This window comes from Camelus dromedarius, chromosome 11, assembly GCF_036321535.1.
Source record: "Camelus dromedarius isolate mCamDro1 chromosome 11, mCamDro1.pat, whole genome shotgun sequence".
In the NCBI taxonomy this organism is placed as follows: Eukaryota; Metazoa; Chordata; class Mammalia; order Artiodactyla; family Camelidae; genus Camelus; species Camelus dromedarius.
This window is the reverse complement of record NC_087446.1, coordinates 23,861,511-23,886,976: the sequence shown is the minus strand read 5'-3', so window position 1 is coordinate 23,886,976 and position 25,466 is coordinate 23,861,511. Positions and strand designations below refer to the sequence as shown.

General features: G+C 34.6%; 1 protein-coding gene and 1 long non-coding RNA gene across 2 annotated transcripts in view; one reads left to right on the top strand and one right to left on the bottom strand.

The window, feature by feature from the left end:
- Window positions 1–25,466, top strand: part of LOC116156262 (uncharacterized) — a 38,164-nt gene that overhangs the window by 6,730 nt on the left and 5,968 nt on the right. Inside the window, exon 2 of the long non-coding RNA XR_010383143.1 lies at window positions 4,087–4,152. This is a non-coding gene — a long non-coding RNA (uncharacterized LOC116156262). The remainder of the gene's footprint in view (window positions 1–4,086; window positions 4,153–25,466) is intronic.
- LRRIQ1 (leucine rich repeats and IQ motif containing 1) overlaps window positions 8,584–25,466 on the bottom strand; it is a 171,021-nt gene continuing 154,138 nt past the window's right edge. Inside the window, exon 27 of the mRNA XM_010975087.3 lies at window positions 8,584–10,416. Coding sequence (XP_010973389.3) covers window positions 10,274–10,416 — 143 coding nt within the window. The 3' untranslated portion in view covers window positions 8,584–10,273. The remainder of the gene's footprint in view (window positions 10,417–25,466) is intronic.

The following is a 25,466-nucleotide window of genomic DNA, read 5'->3' as shown; positions in this document are numbered from 1 at the left end:
AATGAGGCCCTCCGGTACTGGGGAGAGCCAGGTTTCAGCCTGACTGCAAGAGGTTTCTAGCAGATACGGTAAATGCCAGGCAATGGTCCGATCTCTTCTTAAGAACTTGCTTTACCGTAAAAATTTTTTACCCTTCACTGGATTTTTTTTTAAATGTCATTTTTGTGGAACAAAGCTGACGCACTACCTCTAGCTGGGTGGCGCCCCCCGCCTTGGAAGACGTCTGTCTGATAGAAAGGAATCCTCAGGACCTTAGCGTATTACGTCATTGCTCAGTTCCCAACAGCAGATGCCCCAAAGGACCTTTGTTATAAAGTCAGAACAGTTATACACGTTCCTATGTTCACAGTTTGCTGTCGGAGATCACAAAATGTCATGAACGGACAATTTATTAATCAAGTTCAAATATAACAAAATATATACTGCTATTCTACCAAATAGTTCAACGAGTATTTTTCAAGTTACCAAAAAGAAAGAAAACAAAATTGGCTTTGAACAATTCATTGATATTAGATTCTTTGTGAGATTTCAACCACTTGTGTAATACCAAAAAAAAAAAAAAAAAAAGAAGAAGAAGAAAAGAAATTATAATAAGCTCAGCTCTTAGGTAGGACTTTAATTTTAAAAGGAACTTGTTTTGGAACAGAGGGAAATCTCTTTCATGCAGTTACTTACAGGGGATCCACATATTTCCAATGAAGTTCATTTTTGATTAACATTAATAAAATTATTTCTTTTACTCTGTATTTGATTCACATATGCTACTTTTGGGGAGCAGGGTTGGCAGTCATTATTTTGCTACATTAAGAACTGCTCAATAATTGAATTGAATTAAGCAAAATCTAAGTAACTGATTATTCTGTTTTTAGTAAGAATGCCCTTTAATCTTGCATTCTGTTTAATGTTAATACAACTTTGAACACTGTCTTCAGAGTTTAAAAAGAAATATAAATCTTGGCAAAATAAAAAAGGGAAGAAACTTTATTAATGTAATTTTTATTTTTCATGAAATAAAATATGGGCAGTGTCTCATTTGAGCTATATGAGCTTCCTTGGACATCTTTAACTACTGGCTCACAGATGAGGGAAACTGCATCGGATATGAGGGCTTCTTTACAATATCTCATGCAACTTTTTAGCTCCAGAAATGAACACTAAAATCCTGTGAATCATTTTTAAAAATTCTCTTCAGGTATTATCTATAAAAGGTGGACCTTAATTCTATCCAATATTTTCACCAAAAAATAAAATATAGTTATTGCATTCATAAAATTTTACAAAGTATACATTCTTAGGAGGGCTAGCTAAAGCCATAGAATACAAGAAAAATTGGGAGGCAAATATTTTTGGAGAAGGTAGAATGATGGAATTAAACCAGTGAAGACCAACATAAAGTTGCGAGTTAAGGTTAAAAAAATTAATATAGGAGAAGGGAAACAAAGCTTTATTATAAGGGTTCATAGAATAAAGATCTGAGGATATCTTGAGTCTGCAGCATGATAGTTGCTAAGACAGCTACTACAAACTTAGCTTATATTGTATTAACAAAAGTGAAGCAGTCACACATCAAGAAAAATCAGGACCTCCCCACACAACTGTATTATGCAGAAATCTAGACAACTGAGAACTGCTCTGGAAACTATTTTTACTGAGAGAAATGAACAATTTTGAGCCTTTCTAGTGTACAGTAGGGGAGTCAAAGAGGATTTGGAAACTATGTCATAGACAGAATGGTTAAAGGAGTTTGTGATTTTTCAGCTAACAGAATACATGCAGAGGAATGATTATTCAGTTTAGCCCCAGTGTGGAACTAAGTGGATCAGGTTCAGTTAGAGAACAGGTTTTTTTTTGGGGGGGGGGAGGGTTAATGTAAAAAGCGAACTTTTTTTTTTTTTTTTAACAATGACAGTTCTCTGACTGAAGTGGGCTGACTGTCAAAGCTGCAGGCTATTGGACAAGAGATGTTAGAGAGGGAAGTCTGTGTTGTCTCTTCCCAATCAGTTTCCAAGTGGTGTTCTTAATGCTTACAGTAGCATTACATCTTTGAGACTTCTGTCACAAAAAAATGACTGTACTATTAATTTCCAAATTAGGATTACTTTTCTCTAAGAAAAAAAATAACTTTGTATCATAATTTTACATTACTTATGAGCTGAAATTAAAGACTATACTTGGAAAGCAAGTGTTTCCTGTCAAATAACCATAGTAGCATTCTGGACTGCCTGTATTTTTCTTATCTAGATAAACTTTTTGATTACCTATCAATGGCATTTGGCTAACTGGTTGCACACAACTTCTGTGACAATGAATATGTACACATCACTGTTTATCTATAATACCAAAAATGTAGTAAAGTATAGCCTAGATTGACACCCGGCAGGGTTTGGGTCCAGCTCTACCACCTCTGGCTTTGTTATGTTGAGAAAAGTGTATAACCATTCTAAGATTCAGTATCATCTTCTGTAAAATAGGTCTAGGAGAAGTACCTATCTCAAAAGATGGAAGTAAATATTAGGGGAGTTAATGAAGTTAAAGCATTTAAGGGCAGTGCCTGGTCATATTATAGGCACTAAATATTTACTATAAACATGATTTTAAAAAAAATTTAAATGGGAAAGCATTTAATAAAGATTAGGAACATAGTAAAAATAAATGGTGGTATTAAATGAAAAATGATTTTAAAAACAGAAAATTCAACCATTTAAATTAAGAAAATGAAATATAATTATGGTTGCTTAAGAGCTAGAAAGAGGAGGAGTATCATACATGGAAACAAATCTCCATAAGGATTGTGTGTCCTGAGGTGTGTGTACTGGTTTAAGGTAAGTGCGCTTGCCCCCAAATACTGTTCAGTTAGGCTGTAAACACAGGTATTACTTCTAACAAATTTTCCAAGATTTTTGTGACTCAGGAGACTGGGGTCCTACTCCCAGCTCTATTGTTAACTATCAGTTGGTATAACCCAAAACAAATACAGTTACCTGTTAAGGTCTCAGCTTCTGTTGTTAAAATATTTTCGTTGTAAGCCATGTGTTGAAAAAAAGACTATATTGAATTTACTTATTAGAAATATAATTCTTATCAATTAAACTATATGGTCTCTAGGAGGCTGCTGTGGACTGAATGTGTCCTCTCCAAATTCGTATGTTGAAACCATAATCCCCCAAGTGACAGTATTTGAGGTGCGGCCTTTGGGAGGTAATTAGGGTTGTATTTGGTCATGAGAGTGGAGGCCATGTTGAGATTAATGCTCTTATAAAGGGGTGAAGAGACACGAGTTCCCTCTCCCTGCCATGGAAGGGTATGGCAAGAAGATGGCCGTCTTTAAACCAGGAGGAGGGCCCTCACCAAGAACCAACCTCAGAATTCAAGTCTCCAGAACTGGAGAGATAAATGGCTGTTGTTCAAGTCACCCAGTCTACTGGATTCTGTTAGCGCAGCCCGAGCAGACTGGAGCAGAGGTCTTCCGATCCTTGGATTCTAATAGACTCCAAGTAAATAATACGAGAAATTCTAGCTTTTCCCAGCCACTGCTAGACTTAGAGGACTTAGGGCAGTGCTTCTGAAAGCCTCGTGGCACTCATTCCCTGGGGAAGAACAGCTTGCTCAGGATGTCGCTGTCTGTATCAATATCCTTGTGAGGAAAAGAATTCTGCCGACATACGCTTGGAAGCAGCTTCACTCAGATTGAAGCATCAGCATATGTGAAATCAGCTCTCAACAGACTCTGAAAGGCTAATGCCTCTGTAGGTCATTCGGTTTTCTCCCACTGGACACACAAGTTTTAAGTGTACTCAATAGTCCGGAACTTTGGGATAGGCAACTTTATTGTTATCATTTCATATCTGAATCAAAGTAATATTTTGCCTAATCATGTCTATTTTTATTTTGAAATTACCCAGTAACTGTTGGTAATAATGTTATCGGAAAATATTGCCTTCCTATTTTTGAAAACCATCACATAGCAGTTTTCCACCTAGAGACCACATACAACCTATGATCTATAGACTGGACTGGTCTCAGGGTACTTTATCCGATCCTACTTTCCCATCGCAATTCCCACTAACAACCTGTCTCTCTCACCAGGCTCTCTCAGTCCCTGGATTGTCCTACTTTCCATTCCCTGGACAGGTTGCTGCTATCTATCTCCAGGTACTTACTCAGACTGTATCTTTTGCCTAAAATGCTTTCCTCAATAGCAATTCATCCTTCAAGATCAGTTAAATAGAATATGAAAACACCCCTTTCCTGTCTATTTGTATTTGAAACGAATCCTTCCCATGTCCCATTTTCTATCCCCTTTAGGATGCTAAAATAAAAGTTCTGTATAGTGTTGTTTATTTGATCTAGGTTAATACTCATCTTTTAAAATTAATTTATATTTATGGAGATAATAAACAAGATTTTGTTAATTTTAAAAACTGAATAAAGATTAAGAAAGAAATCAAATCAAGGGATGGATATCCTTTTCTTTGTTTCCCTAAAGAGACAAGGGGCCAGTATTTCCTTTGAAGGGGAGGACATGGGAAGAGAATTGAAAGGACAGGAGAATGGGAGCCAGTCTAGCCAATTACTTGGCATCTCCTTTGGGACTTGGTAGTTGAAACAGTTCATGGTCTCTTTTGGAGTATAGAACACTACCTACAGAATTGTTGTGTAGACATTTCAGCTTGTTTTTTAGAAATATGCTTTTCACTTGTCCATGTGAAAAAATGAAGTTAACATGCTATTAGAAGTGTATGCCTTTTACATTTCCAATGGAGGAGGCTCGATAGCTATGTATCTGAAGCATTGAATTCTACTTCCATTTCAAGGCAAATCAAGAGAAGTTGGTTTTCAGGATCTTTTAAAAATATTTTTTCATCATTTCATGGAAATACTTCCTAGATGAAGTATGTAGAATTGATCCAAGTTTTGATTTAATTTTGGAAGATTAGTCTGGAAAGATTTTCTGTGTCAAGTCACCATTTATTGAGTGCTTGTGAGACAAAGAACTAGCAAGTGGCTTCTCATGTTCTTCATCATTTGAGCTCTAGAAGGCTCTGAGTTATAATTTTAATTTACTAGTAAGCAAACAGGCTCATAGAGTTTGCTACTTGTCCACAGCAGAGTGAGGATTAGAACACAGGACAGTTAGATTACAAAAACCATGTTCTTTGCACTTTCTTCCGCATGTATCATATCAAAATACGTACTGAACAGAACAAAACTGCTGTGCTGATTTCCTACTTTGTTCTATGTATTATATTATATTTAGTTATTCTAAGCATTGGTTTCAGTTTGAAGTTAATAAAAAGTCCATGGTTAGACCCGAATGATCCAGAGAGAGATGAGAAACAGATCCACTCTTACCATGTCTTCTTGTAATTTTCTGTTGATAAATGAACTCTGGGAGAGAAATCTTGAATCCAATAACTGTGGGAAGAAACCTCATATCCATATCAAAGAGCAAGGCTGTAATGTTAGGATTTGTTTATTTGACTTGGATTGTGTATAGTTAAATATGATTAATTGTTATACATTTATAGATATCCAATCAGAAATCATATTTTTATACCTTTTAATTTTTTCTTAAAGACAGGTAATTTTAGAGGCTATTAGAGCTGAAGTTTTCTCCTGTAAGATAATGATCTTATAATTCCATTTGATAAAAAATGTATTGGATATGTTGGGTTAAATAAACTATATTAATTTTATCAGTTCCTTTTTACATTTGTAACGTGGCTACTAGAAAATTTAAAATTACATATTTGGCTCACATACTTCTATTGTACAATGCTGCTCTAGACCAATTCTATAAAATTTAAAAAACAAGTTTGAAAGTTCCCATTCTAGCCTTTGCAGGAAAAAATTACTTTTCAGAAATTCCAATGATATACTTATTAACAAAAAAAGTTTTACACTTACTCACCTGGTTACCACTGGCAGGTGCATTCAGACCTCCATGAGGAAAGCATGGACTTGAAATGGCTTCTCATCTTTGCTCTTGTGAAGTAAAAGTGGTTAAAACAAGACCTCCTAAAATGTATGGATGCTATGAGGTTACACTCAGTCATAATAAAAATAAGCCTTGAAATAAAAGGAAGACTTTACCTGTGGTAGTGTTAATTCAGTGGCTTCACTTTTCTCTAAAACTTCATAGAAAGGATCTATCTTTCTGTAGCACCTTGGTTAGTTGTTCTCCAAAAGCAAAGATGACAGCCAAGCACCAGAGAAGCCCTCATTCTAACCTCCTTGTGCTAAAGCTGATGTTACCAATGGTGACGCTGCTTCCTGCATCCTTCCTTAATGAGCTCCAGAGTCCTCATGACCTCCTCCTACAGGTGGCCATTCCAGAGCTACTAGAGAGGGATCTTGCCCTTAAATGCTGGCAGGGATATAAGTTATGAATGAAACATTACTTGAAAAGTTTGTTTAATTTTTGACTTGAATAAAACTCTGGATCCTAGAATCAGTACATGAACTGCATATTTGGAGGGAAAGAAGGACGGGGGGCAGGCTATTACTGCATAAAGCATTTGTTAGAAACACACTACATTTGTTGTTTTCAAATGCAGTATATTCATTTTTGCAACTGTTGTTGGCTTTTAGGTTTTAGGTCTTAGATTAAAACTGGACTTACACTAGGATGCCAAATACAATATGGCTTCCATTAAGAGACCCCACCTATGTCACAGTTGAAATCATGCCATTTGAAAAATTAACAGCTATACATATATAAAACCTGACATAATATAGACTACATGGGTGCTAATTCTATTTCTTACCACCAGTAACACAAAAGACTTCTTGACTTTATAAGATGGTCTGTTAATAAAACCAAATAAAAACAAATACACACACATATACACTATATGAGAGTTAAATTTAATTAATGCAGAGTTATATGCAATTGTCATCTTGAAGTCTAAAACCACAGTGGAGGGTTATCTTTCCTTTTATTTAATAATATTCACTATGTTTAGCAGAATCAAAGTTCCCTTTTCTTATTAACAGATTTTTTTGTTCCCTGTTTTCTGTGGTCACTATCTTTTATCTATTATCTTAGCAATTATTTGCTGTATCAGTATACCCTACCTAAGTTATCTCACAGAACAGCTTCCATGTTAGTGGTACCCAATGGAAATACAATGTTAAATATATGTGCAACTTAACATTTTCTAGTATTCACATTTTAAAAATTTTTTCTAAACCAGATGATGTTATTTTAATAACACATTTTATTTAAGCCAAAGTAGTATTGTTTTAACATAGCCAATATAAAAATATTGGGCAATTGTGCCTTCTTTCTTTTATACTAAATGTTTGAAATCTGCTGTATTTTATATTTACATCATATTTCAATTCAGATTAACCACATTAAAGGTGCCCTGTAGCCACATGTGCCTAGTAGTTAACATTTTGGACAGCATAGGTCTGAATTATACTTATCTGCTGGAAAGAGGTTTTCTCTGAATCTCACAAACATAATGACAAAAAGCAGCTCCATTTAAGTGGGCAAAAGTATCATGGTAGGTAACAGATTTCCTTCCATACTGAAATAGACAGTAAAATTACATCTCCTTTTAGTGATTAGTTACAAATTAGTTTTTGGGGGGGGGTACAGCTCAGTGGTACAGTGCGTGCCTAGCATGCACAAAGTCCTAAATTCAATCCCCAGTACGTTTTTAAAAAATAAATAAATAAACAAACCAACCAAAAGTTAGACTGAGACTGTTAAAAGGTACTCAATAAAATTACTTTAAAAAATTAGTTTTGACAACCGATATTCTACAGAAAGCTTAAGGGTCTTCTTCCCCTATTTTAAAGCATATTCACTAGATAACTCACTTGCCCTTAGTACAGTCATGAAAATCATAAATCCTGGCCTCTAAATATGATGGAAATTGCATTTGGTATGAAACATGAGAGTGCTGTACCACCAACTAATGTATAAGCACAGTAAGACATTAGGATTTGGAGTGCTTCCCACAGCATCGACTAGGATCTCTTATAATGCACTATGTGCACAGAGATGTTGGCAGACTGGACCTTGGGAGGGTGATATCTCCATAAAGCAATATAGTTAAGTCTGAAATCAAGACAGTCTAGAATCTCCAAACATCCTATCAGCCTTTTTGTGATCAGTGATTCATTTGCCATTCCTACTATAAGTGACTGGTGATGACTGTTTGTGATAGCAGGGGAAGGCAGTCAGGTAGGAAGGTGAGAATTGAACTAGGAAAGGGTCGGGCATAGGACAGAGGGTGCAGGAAAGAACAAAATGCCATTCTGAGTCGTGCATTCGAACAGTAGTGTTGCCTGGGTCAATGTCAAATGCAAAATTCTGTCAACTAAGTGACAATATAAGCTCAAATTTTTAACATTCCAAATCTGAAAGACAAATCATTGCCTTAATGTCTCATCAAAGAAATGGGAGAAAGAATATCTCGTTTTGATTTCTTTTCAGGTTTTATTCAATTTTTAAAATTAAGAAATGTCAATTAAAATTTAAAATGTGTTTAATTTTAAAAATTTACCTTTTCTATCTTCATAAACACAAATGAGCTAGTGTCAAAATGGTTAATTTTGAAATTTGAAAGATTTTTTAAAAGACCATTTTAAGGCTGGACACAATAAACAACACTACAAAGAACTGTCAATTTAACTCCATAATTAGGAAACTATTTTATTGACATATGTATCAATCGTCACCTACAAATTTAAGGAGCGTCAACATCCATCATCGCCCTAAAAATTAATATTATGGAACAATTACACAGATCATACAATAAGGAAACTATAGGTTAAATTACTTTAGGCTTTAAAACAATTTAATCATAAGGATCTCACTTCTCATACCAGCCTTTCCACTTCATTGATTTGCACATATGAACCATAAAACCTCATCAGTATCAGCTTTAATGCGGTTTTCTCCTGCAGGGTTCACAATAAGCTGAGATAAAATATTTTCCATCATTACATTATGTTGGTTTGTGGATGCTGTTAGTAAGAAGATGACATTAAAGCATGTTCATAAAGTAACTTGCATATGGAACTTACTTTCCAAAGCTTCAATTTCTAGGCCACAACATATGAATCTTTGTTTCCTTTACTGATTGACAGCTCAAGGCCTGTCACCATTTCCATCTCAATCAAGTTAAAGGAGATTTAGAGGTTTGAAATGCAATAGAGCTCCACAAGTAGGTGGGGGACGAAGACTGAATAAATGCATCTCTTAATCTGCCTAGTCAGTTTTAAATGAAGTATTTCAATAGAGTGTGAAAAACTAAACTAAACTAAACTAAAAAGTTCACTGGATCCTATTACACAGCAACACACCGGAAAGTCACTGGAGAACTTAAAACAGCTCCAGACCCAGGAGGGTCAAAGATCCTAAACAGCATTAAAGGTAAACGCAGCATTTTATGTACTAAGATAACAGAGACTGTTTACCACACAGTAGTGAGAATTTAACAAAATTTGTCTGTAATTTTAGAAAATATATTAACATTACAAAATTATAAGGCTGGGCTTTGAAAAGTGGAAAGGATTTTTTAAATGACAATTATTTAAGGCACCTTTAAAAATTAAAATGTTTGAGTCAGAAGAATGTTAATGAATCAGAAGGAGCCTCTACCCTTTATAAGAATGAAACATAAGAATGAAACATTACAGATAAAATATACAATTTATTAAATTAATAAACATTTAAATTTATATTTCATTTAAATTTAAAAAGAATGTATATTTTCTGAACACAACTCTAATCTATTTAAGATGACTTAAAGTAAAAAGAAAGTAAATGCTATTTTCATTATCTGTTCTTATTACTTTTTATATGTCAATTTACCCTTAAAATATTCAATTATAAAAATCAGATCAAATAAAATTTATTAATATATTAAGGATTCACTAATACCATAAACAGTCCAATAAAATATAGTTGTATCCTTTTATATGTATGGTATTACAATTTATTCTTGGTAACAAAAACCATCTTTAAGACATATGTCATACAAATTTTAAACAAAAGAAGAAATTGGATATGCAAATTCCATTACAATATTTCAAGAATTAATTTCTGGGAGCCATTCCACATGAACACAGGAACAACAGCAAAACTGTATGTTACAGATGGAAACCAAGATAAACAAAATTGGGAAATATGTATAATAATACAAATTAAATATAGTACTCTAAAACCTTGTATCCAATTGGTAACATAGCCAGATATCCACAGATTTCTTGAAAAGAAACCGTTTGCCATTTGTTTTGAATGCTGAAGCTTGAACTAGTTTGAAGTTTTCTCCTTCTTTTTGCCACTTCCCCATCCACCACTGAGTTGTACAGGATTGTCACGGAATGATATACGCTCTTTCTTAGAAGGTCTTGTATTTGTTATCATTGGTGCAAGTATTCCCTTAATTGAACAACCTACAGTGATATTAAATGTACACTTTCATGTCATTTGATCCAAGTAAAATTATATTGAAAAGTAAGAAATATATTTGTCAATCACATGCATTTTAGGACTACATGATCTTTGAGTTTTAAAAAAGTATATGGAGTTTCCTTTTTGTTGGCAAAGTAATATCATCAAAGTTTAGTATAAATTATATTTAGAAATAGACTAAAAAAAAATTAGATAGACATAACAGTTTCCTTTTATCTACAATTCAAATGTCCCCAGTATTTTAAGACTATGAGATACGTCTTAGTGTTTAGATATTTAATTTGTTTATGTTTTCATGGTATAAATTTTTATAATTGTTTCTATTTCATAAATAATGACTATATTAAAATAAGATTTAGAAATAGTCCTATTGATTTAAAAGACTTTTTCAGGAAAAAAGAGTTCTTGGTAAAATGGAAAGCATATTAGATATAGAGTCTAAAGATATTCATGGGTCCCAGTGTGGCTGTATAAAACACAGCTTTGTACTGGACACATCACACCCTTTCTGAGCCTTAGTGTCATAACTGAGGGAAATAATCATTACTGGGTTGTTGTGAAGATTAACTTTCTGATTATATTGCAATGGTGGTTAGACCCATGAGAGTGCTTTGTAAACAGGTGCTATAAAATGTAAGAAATTATTTATATTCAACAAGTTAGAACTTACCCAGAAAAAAGTAACAAAAATTGTTAGAGCTTGAAAGCAAATAGTATTTTTAAGACTGGGATAGTGGATTAGGAATTTACTCGGCAAGACCGCAAAATGCCATATCAAGAATACCATTAAAGAATTATGATCATTTGTTTTAAGTCTCCTGAGGATTAAGCAAGTGCACAGGGCTGTATCTGTGGGGACATGGTTTGAAAAGCAGTAGAGTGAGGCATTCCAGAGCTTCCTCAGAACTGGTTCGAGGCAAAGGCTCAAATCACGTGATGCGTCATTGCGATGCTTTTGTCTTTAAAATAAGTGTACGGGGGGGGGGGGGAATACCAAATTTTTTTTGAAATTAATATTTTTGCAACTAAAATTTAAAATACTTCAAAAACTTGTCCAAATAAAAAGGTTAGGAAACATCAGACTGTGGAAATTAGTCTGTAATTTCAAATTTGGTGCAACATGATGGTGAAAATTGATTGTAAAAGTCTATCTTATATTTAAAAGCTCTTTTAAAACATAGTATTGCTTTTTGGTTTTTAATCTTAAAACTGACATTAGGAAAACAAATTCAAAGGACTTAATAAACATCTATAAAGGGAGCATATTTTACTTTTAGTCCATAAAGAAAATGTTACTAAAAGGCAGCAAAAAAACATTAAAAGCTATTGTTTTAGGAAACAGTATTCTAGGCACAGAGAGGCTGATGTCTTTGGCTATAGGCACAAGTCAGTGACAGAGGCAGAGGCAGAACAGAGAGCAGTTTAGAGACCTTCACAGCTGGTATTCATGAAGGCCATCTAGGCAGAGAGACAAACAAAAGAGATGCCAAGTGAAGCTGGCTTCTCAGCGCCGGACAGATTTAGCCTGCGTTAAACCACCCTTGGCCAGTCAGGCAGTGTCCTCTGTGAAACTGTAAGAATCTTTCAAGCAACAGAAATATTACTACTTCATAAAAGCTCAGATTTCCTAATGATAAAATAGTGGCTTAAAAAACATAAGAGCATCTTCAAAGTGTATCCTCTTTTTACTTACTAGTTACATATTGGAAACTTTTTTTTTAACCAAATAATAGAATGGAATGTCTACTTTGGTCCATTTAAAAAAAACAATAACAGTAATAGCAAACCCACGCCTTTCCCTAGCAGTAAAAACTCTTTGATAAATTATTTCCTGGATAACAAATACCTCCTAACAAGAACACATTATTTAGGGAGAATGCTGGGGCTCGGTGGGCAGCAGAGCAGGGAGGAATGAGAAATGAAGAGCTATGGGGACACATTTAGAATTCAGGTATATTTATTTGCCTGAATACAAAAATACAGATTAATAAAAGAGTATATGGATTTTCACAAATGGTTAACACAAATGTTTTGTTCCAATAGAGAAAGCTAAATCAAGTTCTTTGCAAAGTTCAAAGTAGTAAATAGAAATAAGTATGTATTTTAAAATATAATTCAATAACATGGTTAATTATTGGTTAATAGTTTTGATGGAAGTATCTTAATAGTATAAAGATGCATTTTTAATGCCTTTATTCTTAATATAACCTTTTAATCAAAGATGGCAAATAATATGTAAGAAAGGCGGCACTGTCTCTACAAAGTATTGAAATATTTAAAGATAATTTCATATTCTTCTAAAATAATTATTTCAAAATTAAATAAAGTGAATTGCATTAAAAGATAGCCTTTCTGTGGACCAAATCCTCATTCTTAACAGTATTTCTGCATTCTAAAGGATTTTTCTATTGACTACCAATTTACTGTATGGTACATTTTTTCCCCTAATACTGTTCTGTTGTCTGTTATTTTGAAGCTGCTGATGAATTTTCAAGTCATTTGGTACTTATCCACAATGTAACCCTATATTTAAAAGGCAGCTTGTAAATTTTTCATTGTGTAGTGTAATTCCTTCAGCAAATAATTATAACAAAAAACATACTGTGTGATATTGCAAGACAGCTTTACAGCAATTTGAAGTATATTTTCAGTGGAATGAAAATGCTATAGGAAATTAGTCTTTAAAATTACATAAAGACTTATGTGAATATATAGTTTTCTAGAAAACAGTATTTTAGATGTGATTAAAAGCTTGCATGTTATTGTTTTGCTATGTGCAAATAAACGGTTTGAGCAGTAGTCAATATAGCTTAATCTCTCATTGCATTTAGTGAGAGTCCTTATCATATAAATTCTTGAACCACCATATGTATAGAAAATAAATTGAGTGCTAAAGCAACACATCTACGAAGGAACCGCATATTGGCATTCATTGCAAAGCTATTACTTTGTCCTATGATTACTCTAGAAATGAAAAAAAGAAAATAAAGAAGCAATTTAATGCAGTCAATGTATAATCATTCTGAAATTACTTACCCACGTGCAAATACAATAGTAAGAGAATCTTGCCTCAAAAAATTGGTATTAGAGCTAGACCTACTGATGGGCTCCTGGAATAAAAAAATTATAACTAGGACCTTCGCCAGTCTTTTCCTCTCTCCTGCAACATTATTGTTACAGATTTCACATTTTTTTTAAACAACAGTCTGCTGCATATTTTCAGGTGACCATACAAATCAACCAATCAGTCTCTTACATATATGCTGAAAGTATGTCTTGATAAGTACGCTCTATCTTCCAATAAGTCCCTTCTTTGTCACATAATCTGTGTTCTGCTAGAGATTTGTTCTGGTCCTTTAAAATTTTGGGGGGTTAAATCCTTAGTTCTTTAACAAATGTCAAGGTCTATATATGCCGTGTTTTCATAAGTTATTTAATATGTAAAATGCTTTGAATGACGCTCCTGGTATGTATAGGAAAAACTTCCTTAAACAGGTTAAAATAGAAATTTCAAGATGTATAGTAATACGTCATTGGATTTTCGTTGATACACCCAACACTATGTGTCTGGATATAGAAATCATTTCAAAGTCCTTCCCATATTGTATTGCTTAACAGCAGATATGGCAGAAGTAAAGCATGGAGAAAAAATGATTCAACATTTTAATGAAAGTGACCAGAACAAATTGTTAGCAGCAAAGCATTTACGTCAGGGTAAGTGCTGTGAGTGAGTTACAGTGGGCACGTTGGAGGCTGAGAGAGGTATCACAGTGTTCAAGCGGCAGTTGCTTTTTAAGGCTATTGCTACGTCCAACCTTGAATTATAATGATCATTTACAGGTAGATAAAGTCTAGCACTAAGAATGAAAACAAAACAAATAAACAGGTTGTTGATATTATATTCAGATTGCCTCAATGTAACATGGTGATTTTGCTTGTTTTCGAAAATAGTTTTTAAGCTTTATCAGTGAGTAGAACTTTTTTCTTAACTTATAAAAAGGTTAATAAAATTTCCCTATTTCTCAAAATCCCAATTGAACAATGACATTTAAAATTATTCTTCTTGCCCAATATTTAGAGACATATAAATAAGAAAACCAGTTAGGTTTGGTACATTTGATAGTCACAGAAATAGCCATAGAATTTGTTATTGTTGCTAATAATCATGATGCCTGTTGTTTCTTTTAACATGTATGACACATACAACTTGCTTTGTCCATGTACATTTACTTTGAAAAAACAATTTCTAATGAGCATAAAAGCTAAAACATATCCTATAGGGTGGGGTGTCTTATTTTGATATATAATATGGATTTTTACTTTTGTGTTTTACCCATTTCTTAATCTTTTATAATAGCTACCATTCATGTTTGATCTAGAATCTTTGAGGCCTCCTGATAGTATGCACTATTTTCACAGGTTTTATTATTTTTAACACACTACTGTGTTGTTTTCTTCTTAAAAATACTTGGTGGCTGTGTCTGCACCGACATGGATGACTAGAATGTGGTGCCAAAAGTACCGTCTTGCTTCTTTAAATTCTGTAATTTTTATACTAATATTGTTCAACATTTTTTTTTCTGGAGGAAAATTTTTTGAGTGATTTATTTTGGGTTGTAAAATCTCAACAGGTTTTGTGATTTTTTTTTTTCAGACTTAGATTTGCCTTCTGTCACAAGGCCCTTAAATTAACTAAAACTCTTCTTTCCTGGCTTTTCTGGCTTCCTACCACACTAGTAGATACTTATCGAGTATTTAAACTCCTAAAGTGACTAGGTAATAAAAATGTAAATCAATAAGAATTAAGAATGAAATTAAAAAAGAATGAAATTTAATCATCTATAAGTTATCTAGGCATCTGTTTTCTGCTGTATACAGTTGGTTCTTAAAATCAGGTCATATGTCCTATTATTCCTGTCAGTTCAGAAAAGGTCTTGTTCCCAAATTCTCCAGTCTTTTTTTTTCTTATATTCTCCTTAGGACTGTATTCAATTTAATTATACTTACAACTAAGTGTCCATAAATATTTGTAATAAAGAGTGATGGCATAAATTATGCTAATAACTGAGAGTATTTTTTACCCCTAATTGATAATGCATAATGCATATTCCTTTGAAACAACACAGTTTTATATATAAAACACTATTTTCATTTTTAATGATCTTGTCTCACCCCTCATTTTCCCATGTTAATTAATTTTGCCAAAGTAAATGTTTAGCAAAATATGCATTTTAAGTAAATTCCCTAATGTTTATCACTGAGCAGTGATAAAGAGTACTTTGGAATTTAAACATTTAAAACCCAAATTAGATTTTCAAGTTCACTTGGAGTCTTTGAAAGCTTTCATTTAAACTCTTCCTTTTATTTCCACACTTGTTCAACATGTATTTATTTAGTGCCTATTATGTAGTGGGCGCTCTTCTGCTCTCTCTTTCAATGAAGCTTCCTTGTCAGTTCTTCCATGTGCCAAATAATATTAGTAACCATCATACTGCAGTTGCTTTCCATTTCACTCTATTCTCATAATTCCATCTTCACAATTCTCATATGGAACTTGTATAAAACAAGTACTTATTTCCACATTCCCAGATAGTGAAGACTTGTGGATAGGTTTCCCAAAAACTTTTCATGGAAACTTTCATTATCCCTTTTCATGCTTATTAGTTCTTAGCAGGGAGACATTTGGCAACAATAAACATGAGTCGCCTGAGGATTTATTGTATTATTGCACTTGAGTCTCATTCATTTGACAAATGCATTTCACATTTGACCATACCCGCTTATTTTCGCACCACATTAGCTAGTGTAAGAAATCAGTTTGAAAATGACAACAATAACCTCCCCCTCCAAAAAAAAAAAGCCAAAGTAAAACAGTTTACTTAAAGAAAATGATCATGAAGGAAAGGGGTAAGAACTAACATATTCCAGTCAGAAACACGATGCTTTAATCCATTATCAATGGAGCATACATGGATCCTGTCCTCAAAAATGTGAAAACGTGTGTAAGTTGTTTTTTTGTTTTTGTTTTTTTTCAACAAGAATAAATGTACTTGACATATGTACAACTAGTTCTCTCACACAAATACAGCTGAAATTTGTCTTTCTCTGGATAATGTCAGCTGCTCGTAAGAGTGACTACTGTTTTAGATCTGTAAACATTATTCTGTGGTTACTAATAACCGTTCTATTTAACAGTGTCTGCAGTTATTGTTGACTTGCATTACACTGTCTCAGGTCCTGGAAACAGGCTGTATCACACTGTTACGGGACATTAAATCAACAGCTATTTAATATGTGCCTAGTCTGTGCTCGACTTTTAATATATGTCTATTAGATGTTTCTAGCAACCATGTAAACATGCTCTTGGTATGATAGTAATTAATTTTGACTATCCAGTTCTGGTTATGGGAATATTTTAAGGGTTGAAGTGTTAATGTTAACGTGTTTGTTTATTCAGGGACAAAATACTTTGATTTAACAAATTTGTACTCTTAAAGTTCCTGCCCTAAAATTTGAGACCAAGAAAAATCAGAGTTAATGGTTTAAGCAATAATAAAACAAAAGCCTTAAAGTTTAAAATTTTACACTGTTAGAGACCAGGTCTTGCTAAACAGAATTTTTTAAAGATCATAATTCTATGATGTAGCTCTAAGCTTCTCTACTGACATGTTACTTCAAATTGAACACTTCAGATAAGAAAAAAGAGGATAAACAAGGCCAGATTTTGTTATATGTAAAACAAAAAAGTTTAACTTGGCCACGGTTGTTTATAAAAATCTTGTCTTTATCTTATCTGGGGAAAAAAAATATATCGTCTACAGTGGGACTGAAGTTTGAATATTTTGAATAGGAAATCTGATAGTCAATTTTTACTTCTACAGTGAAATTTGGAGCAATTGGCATAGACAGTGGTATTGTGGAATTGTTTTATTAGAAGATTTTGTAGACAGGACACCATCATTTACAAGTACGCTTATTAGTTAAAAGTATTGCTACAGTGAATCTAAACAATCTCTTCATTGTGCATTTAGCATCAACAAAATTTTTGCTTGAACACAATTACATAATGTTACTATCAAGTCTTAATAAAGACTCAAGTTTTAATAAAGAGCAGAATGTGCTGTTGCCCATACTTTCTCATCACCCATTTGCTCGTCAATTCTGCCAATGTCAGTTCACTCATAACTTTCCTGAAAATGTCATATTGAAGGAGTAGCAGGGATTTAAAAATCCATTATGTCCCAGGCCCTGGGTTGGTATTTTATATTCACCATCTCATTTAATCCTCATTCCAACTCCACACCATACCTATCACTCTCATTTTAAAAATGGGGAAATTGAGGCAGTGCAGTTAAATTATTTGGCCAAAGTTAGGTGATTGTAACATGCTTGAAACTTTGCTTTACATGACTAAGGTTTCTCAAAAAGAAGACAATATCTTGCTTAATTTTAAGGAATAATGAGAAACAATGTATGCCTCCACTATAATGGTAACATGAAGAAAATCATTATGCAGTAGATGTGAGACGCATATCTGTTTCGCATGCCTTGGAATGGAAAAAAAAAATGTCCGTTACTGGGAATAAGGCCTACGAAACTAAAAATAAATAAAACGTACCCACGAAAAACAATATTATTCTTAAATTCTGTGAGTCGAGGAAACACAAGAGAAAGATATTTCTGTATCTGTACCTTACCTATATATGCATATATAAATATATATAACCCTAAATGTGAATTTTTAATTTAAGAGTTATTTTTTCAGAATATTTTTTCAGACTTTCTTATCCTTTACTTACGTCACTGTCTTTGTTTGCCTCTCAAGGTCCTTGTAAACTAGGTGCTACCAGAATTTCTGAAATTGTTTGAAGAATACTCCCAGGTTTGAGTGATTTTGGCTGAATTACATGAACACGTACTTTAACAAAATAACATTAATGAGCATCTCCTTTGAACTTTGCAAAAATGGACATGGACTCCTAGAGACTACATGATTTTTTCTTTAAGAAGGTATATGAGGAAAATATATCAGAACTGTATAACTACCTAGAGTTCCTAAAGGCCAGCTAAAAGTGATACCAATATGCTGGTTAAGGAGTGGACAATTGAACCAAAACTCAATTTATTTTTCTTATATATAGTTTCAGTTCAAACTGAAAAATATGCATGATTAAACATAACTTTTACTCACTTTTGACCACTTATGTGACAGAAAATTAAGTTAAATATAAAACATTTCTAAACATCCAGTGAGGAAATCATTGATTTGCAAATTTAAGTCATGGAATGGAAGGAATAATTTGGAAGTAGCAGAGCTGCCAAAACGGTTGAAATGCTAGTTAGAGATCTTGGAGTCTTGAAAAAGGGAAATTGCAAATGAGACGCAAGTTAGGAACAGGGTGGAAGAAAGCTTGGAGAGCAACAAGATGACAAAATGGGGAGGTACGTCCACCAATGAAATACCACTGATTGGGATTATATTCATGAATTATTACAAAACCCTTTCTAACTATATTCACCTAATCGAGTTTCCCCACTGTAGGAGTAAATAGAGACAGCTGGGGACCACACAGATATGGGTCCCCCCCACATTAAAAATTAACACTGTAATTCATTAACACATCTTTGCATTAGATGAAATTTGTTATTAATACTTTCAGAGAGAAAAACTGAAGTTATTTCACATAAGAGATTGTTCATATTTTTGAAATAGCAAAATAATATTCATTTTTGAAAATAAATTTAAGCACTACTTTTTGAAAAATTTGTAACATTTGCTATATTAATTATGAGGTACAGAGGCTGACTTGTATTTTAAAAAAGCTTAGAATTTTGATATATAATTGAACTTGAAATCATCTCTATAACATAATCATGTCTAATATATAAGTGCTCATTAAATGTTCATTGAATAAAACAGCCACATATAACTTCAAAGGTACAATTCATTCAGGGTGAATTAAAAGCACTATTGATAGCCTTATTTTCAAAAGAGAACCCCTAAAACAAGAGAAACACCTTTTCTTTCCCTTCAGTTTTTGCCCATAAATATACTAGAGTTCTCTTCAAAACATGCATTGCTTTCTTCACTAAAGACTGCAGGCCTGGTTCTCTAATTAATATTCTGCATGAGAATAATCAGATTTAAAACCAAGGCCTCTTTTCACACAGCCCTATAAACTGAAAAACTGAAATTTCTTTTAATAAGGACAGCTGCCTAGCAGGTTATTCCTTTGTTTTTCCTGGAATAACATTTTATATTTGTACAAAACTTCATAGACTTTACTAATTATTTCAGGATAAACTATTTATTAAGTTACCTTGTACCTATAGGTCTATAGCCAGTTCTGTCTTTAATTTAAAATTTACAAACAACTTCTTTCTAAAAAGTAACTATCTAACTAAAGATTAAGCTAAAGATTATTTCCAAATACCACCCTATGAAAAGTTGACTGGGTTTGCAATAGGAAATTTTTTTCTCTTTCTAAAAAAAAGAAATGTATTGGTATATTAAGATATCTACTACTAAATATTTACCATAAAATATTCTTAAGCCAAATTATTTCAGTATGCACAGTGAGTTTCAGAATCACATCTAGATTTTTAAAATTAAACTTGATTTTTATAAAATAGCTGTCATTTCTCCTGGATGATGGAATTTTCTGATCTTTATTTGGAAAATATTTTTTAAAAGATTTATTTATTCCCCATCTCAGTTGACTGTACTTTAGCTGAAGTAATTAGAGATAATTTAAACAATGTTTGAAATCAGGATCGCTTAGAGGTATTCTGGGAGATTGAATCAAGATGGCAGAGTAGCAGGACCATGAACTCACCTCTCCTCGTAACTACAACAAAAACACAACTGACTTCTGAACAGCCATAAAGAAAAAAGACTGGAGCCTAGCAAAAGAGATTTGCTTCAACTAGAAACATTGAGACAGAATCACAACAGGAAGGTAGGAAGGGTGTGCTCACGATATCGTCAGGCCCCCTACCCCCTGGGTGGGCAACCCACAAGGTGAAGAACAGTTAAGTCACAGAGGTGCTCCCACAAGAGTGAGAGTTCTGAGCCTCACATCAGGCTCTCCAAATCAGGGTTCCAGCAGTAGGAGGAGGAGAGCCCAGGAAATCTGGTTTTGAAGGCCAGTGGGGCTTAACTTCAGGAGCCCCACAGGACGGGGAGAGACAGAGACTTAACTCTCTTGGGAGGCGTGCATGGGATCTCGCGTGCACCAGGTCCAGGGGCAGAGACAGTGATTGTATAGGAACTTGGGCCAGACCTGTCTGCTGGTTTTGGAAGTTCTCCTGGGGAGTTAGGGGACTGCTGCAGCTCACCCAGGGGACATAGAAGCTGGTGGCAGACATTCTGGGAGTGTTCATCTACATGAGCTTCCCTGGAGGCTCACATCTTGATTGGATCAATATCACCCAGATCCAGCCCCGCCTAACAGCCTGTAGGCTTAAGGGCTGGGAACCCTCAGGCCAAACAACATACTGGGTGGAAACACAGCCTCACCCATCAGCAGAATTTCTGAGCTGCAAATGCCTCTAGGCTGGGTCCTACCCACCAGAGGTCCAGGCTGAGCTTCACCCAGCAGTGGGCAGACACTGACCTCTCCTGCCAGGAAACCTTCATAAGCCTCTAGCCCAGCCTCATCCACCAGGGGGCAGATACAAGAAATAAGAAAACAATAGCCCCAAACCTGTGGAAGGAATCCACAAACACAGGCCAGAGCCTACACTGGGACCAGCTCGATCCTGCCCCTTGGGTGACAAGAGAGGAGTTGTATTGCTAGGACGCATAGGACATCTCCCACAGAGAGCCACTTCTCCAAGGTCGAGAATCATAACTAGCCCATCTGAAAACACAAAGAGAAAGACAGACAAAATGAGGCGGCAGAGGAATATCCTCCAGGACAAGGCACAAGATAAAATCACAGAAGAAGAAATAAGTGATGAGGAAGGAAATAGGCAATTTATCCAAGAATTTAGAATGATGATGGTGAAGATGTTCAGAGAACTCAAGAGAAGTATAGATGCACAGAGTGAAGTTTTTTGCAAAGAGCTGGAAAATATAAAGAATATACTCAGAGTTGAAGAATAAAATTATTGAAATGAATAACACACTAGAAGGAACCAAGAATATACTAAACGGGGCAGAAGAACGGATTAGTGAGCTAGAAGACAGAATAGTGGAAATCACCATTGCAGAACAGAAAAAAGAAAAAAGAATGAAAACGAATGAGGATAATTTAAGAGAACTCTGGCACAATCTGAAGCACACTAATATTCACATTATAGGGGTCCTAGAAAACGAAGAAAGGGAGAAAGGACCTGAGAAAATTTTTGAAGAGGTACTAGCTGAAAACTTCCCTAACTTGGGAAAGGAAACACTCACCCAAGTCCAGGAAGCTCAGAGAGTCCCACACAGGATCAACCCAAAGAGGAATACACCAAGGCACTTACTAATTAAATTCACAAAAATTAGAAGTATTCTGGCGTGGAGAAAATGTTCAGTTACAAACATGATTTTCATATGATAAAACATCAGAAATAATTGTTGCTTTTTAAAATTTCTAATACAATTTTTTAAAAGTTATACTCCATTTAAATATTAGCTATATTTCCTGTGTTGTATAGTACATCCTTGTGGCCTACTTTATACCCAATAGTATGTACCTCCCACTGCCCCACCCTTCTATGGCCCACCCCGCCTTCCCACTGGTAACCACTAGTTCTCTGTATCTATGAATCTACTTCTTTTTTGTTATATTCACTAGTTTGTTGTATTTTTTAGATTCCACATGTAAGTAATATACAGTGTTCGTCTTTCTCTCTGATTTATTTCACTTAGCATAATGCCCTTCAAGTCCATCTTTGTTGCTGCAAATGGCAAAATTTTGTTCTTTTCAATGGTTGAGTAGTATTCCATTGTTTATATATATACCACATCTTCTTTATCCATTCATCTGCTGATGGACACTTAGGTTGCTTCCATATCTTGGCTATTGTAAAGACTGCTGCTATGAACATTGGAGTGCATGTATCTTTCCAAATTAGTGGTTTTTCTCAAATATTTATATACCCAGGAGTGGAATTGCTGGGTCATATGGTAGTTGTATTTTTAGTTTTTTGAGAAGTATCTATTCTGTTTTCCATAGTGGCTGCACCAATTTACATTTGTACCAACAGTGTAGGAGGGTTCCCTTTTCTCCATATCCTTGCCGACATTTGTCTTTGTAGAGTTTTTTGTACACTTTTTGATGACAGCCATTCTGACAGGTGTGAGGTAATATCTCATTGTGGTCTTGGGTTGCATTTCCGTTATGATTAGCAGTGTTTAGCATCCTTTCATGTCACTGTTGGCTATCTGCATATCCTCTTTGGAAAAATGTCTATTCAGTTCTTCTGCCATTTTTTAATCCAGTTATTTTTTTTATGTTAAGTTGCATGAACTGTTTATATATGTTGCTTTTTAAGTGGAAAGTTGTCATATATAAAGTTTTATTATTCTAGTTGCAGAATTACGGAATTTTAAAGCTGTAAGAACTCTTGGATATTATTTATATTTGTTTTTCTCCCCCCTCCCACTTTTCTACATGAGCACAAAATACATATTTATATATTCATCTAATTTTCACCATGATATTTTCTAAATAGACAAACCAACCCTGAAGTATCTCATCTAGGCTCACAAAAATATATATATATATGAAAAATGAGATTCAAACTCAAGTCTGGCCTACTCCAAATTTTCTTTCCATTGTTCAAGGCTGCCTTTTACCTCAGGTCACAAACAAGCTGGCAAGGAGCCACGGAAGGACTAGACATTGATTTCCCAATCTCTTAACACATCCTCTTCCCAATACCACACTGTCTCCCACTGTGTTTAAAAATGCAATTGACATTTCAATCACCCCTCACCTCTGTACTTCATGATTCCAGTGTAGGGAGGGCTATACTATACTTTATTAAATTCCCTACTTAATTGTTTTCCCTAGTTAATAGGGAATAGTTTATAAAACTTTGAAGAAAGAAAGAAGAATAATGGGAAAACATCTTAACAATTTGAGGTCTTCTTATGCTTTTCCTCAATTTTAAAATTTTTTTGCAATTTTTCTCACTTAAATATGCTTTTTGCCTAAGATGCCCTGAGTAAAATATGAGGCCTCAATTTGGTCCAAGCTGTGCATCTCTTCTGAAGAGAACAGTGAGTCCAATTTTTTTTAAGAGTTCTTTCATCCATATACTTACAATTCATATACATATATACATGATAATATTCAGAGAGTACTGATTAAGTATATTCATACGTCAGTTATCTATGTATTGCCTCTTAGCAATGAATACATCCTTCATGACATGTTTTTTGATAAGAGTTCCTTTAAGTATTTCTCCTTTAAAGTGAGAAAAGTGTGAAGCTTTCTCAGTAGAGGGTACCGAAGAGGCACTGCCGGGGGAAGAGGCTTTGCAATTTCTGGCCTAGGTGGGGGTGGCGGCTTTGGCCTCTGGGTTTGAGAACCTCTGATCCAGCCTGTCTGAGCCACAGGCCTAGAACAAAATCCATCTGCAACCTTGCAGCTTTGACCCAGACATCACCGGTGTGCTCTCTCCACAGGGAAACCAAAGCTGCCCGCCTCCTGCCCTTTTCCAGTCCACTCTCACTGTGTGCTTGTGCTGCCTGTTGCTCATGACCTTCCTTTACTCCAGAGAGTCGCCTACTGTTTGCCCAGTAACTCAGACCAGCTTTGGTCTGGCTAAACCAAGGAACTTCTCAGCTATTTGTTGGCCAAACCACACCTTCTCCAATGAGGTCTGAACTCCTTCCAAGTTTGTCTTCCTCAGCCCTAGGGTACTATATAGAGTTTCCTTATATTTTATAGCTGCTCCTTTAGTACAGATAATACTTCAAATTTCCCTGTTTAACCTACTGTATGATAGCTATCTCCTGATTGGACCCAGAATGTCACAGTATATATTTATGTAGATTATAAACTCCAGGAAGGCCAGACTTTCCTCTGTGTGATGCAGTAGGCCTTCAAGGAACATGTCATAAACATGTTTGAATGAACAAATGACAGGACTGGTTTCATGTAGGCTAGATCCATGGGAACTTGCATCTTGTGACTGGGCTGTTTGAAAGACTCACCAGGAAGGAAATCCTTACCATTTAGATAGATTGTGCTAGTTAATGATAATGGTACCAGGATTTTGAGCAGGTCAGATACTCTTAGAAGCTTCAGATACTGCTGAATGTCTACCAAACAGTAAATATTTCACCCTCCTCCTTTGTCAGTACCGCCTGCCTCCCAGTATGGAACATGAAAGTGTCCAATATTTACTTTTCTAGTTCTTATGCAGTGAGAGGACGGTCATACTCATTCATTCATTCATCTATTAATTCACTCATTAAATATATATCAAAGAGCCACTCGCCAGGGAGTTGGTCTAGGTATCTAGGATAGTTCATGAAATTCCCTGCCCTTCTGGTACATACACACTGGCAGGGGAGGAGAATAAACAAGAAATATAAAAAATTAGTACCACATTGTTGTGGCTGACAGAATCTGAAAGAAAGTCTGTTTAGATTTTCCTCGCTGATAGAGGCTAAGTCCTTGCTAAGTCCTTCAAAATTCCATCTTCATGCTGATTGAATTCCATCATAGAATGTTATTTATAATATACTACAGCCTTTCTTTAATATCTTAACCATTTATTAGTATAAATCTCATATATACAGTTTGAAGAGAAGGCCATAAAATGTTAATGGAAATGTTTTCCCTTGTTCTAGAGAAGACAATATCCATTAAGAAATAAGGTGATATGAATGTATGATACAGGAGAAAAGCAACAATGGCTGATAAATACATTTATCTTCTAAATTTAAGTGCTTACTATGTGCTAGGCACATATTCATCTTTGTACTTAAAATATCATAATTTATAATAGTGTCTTTTTGTTCCATCTTTAAATTGAGACAGACAGAAGCAAAAACTTATGATGCAAACAAGCTGTACAGGAAACAGTT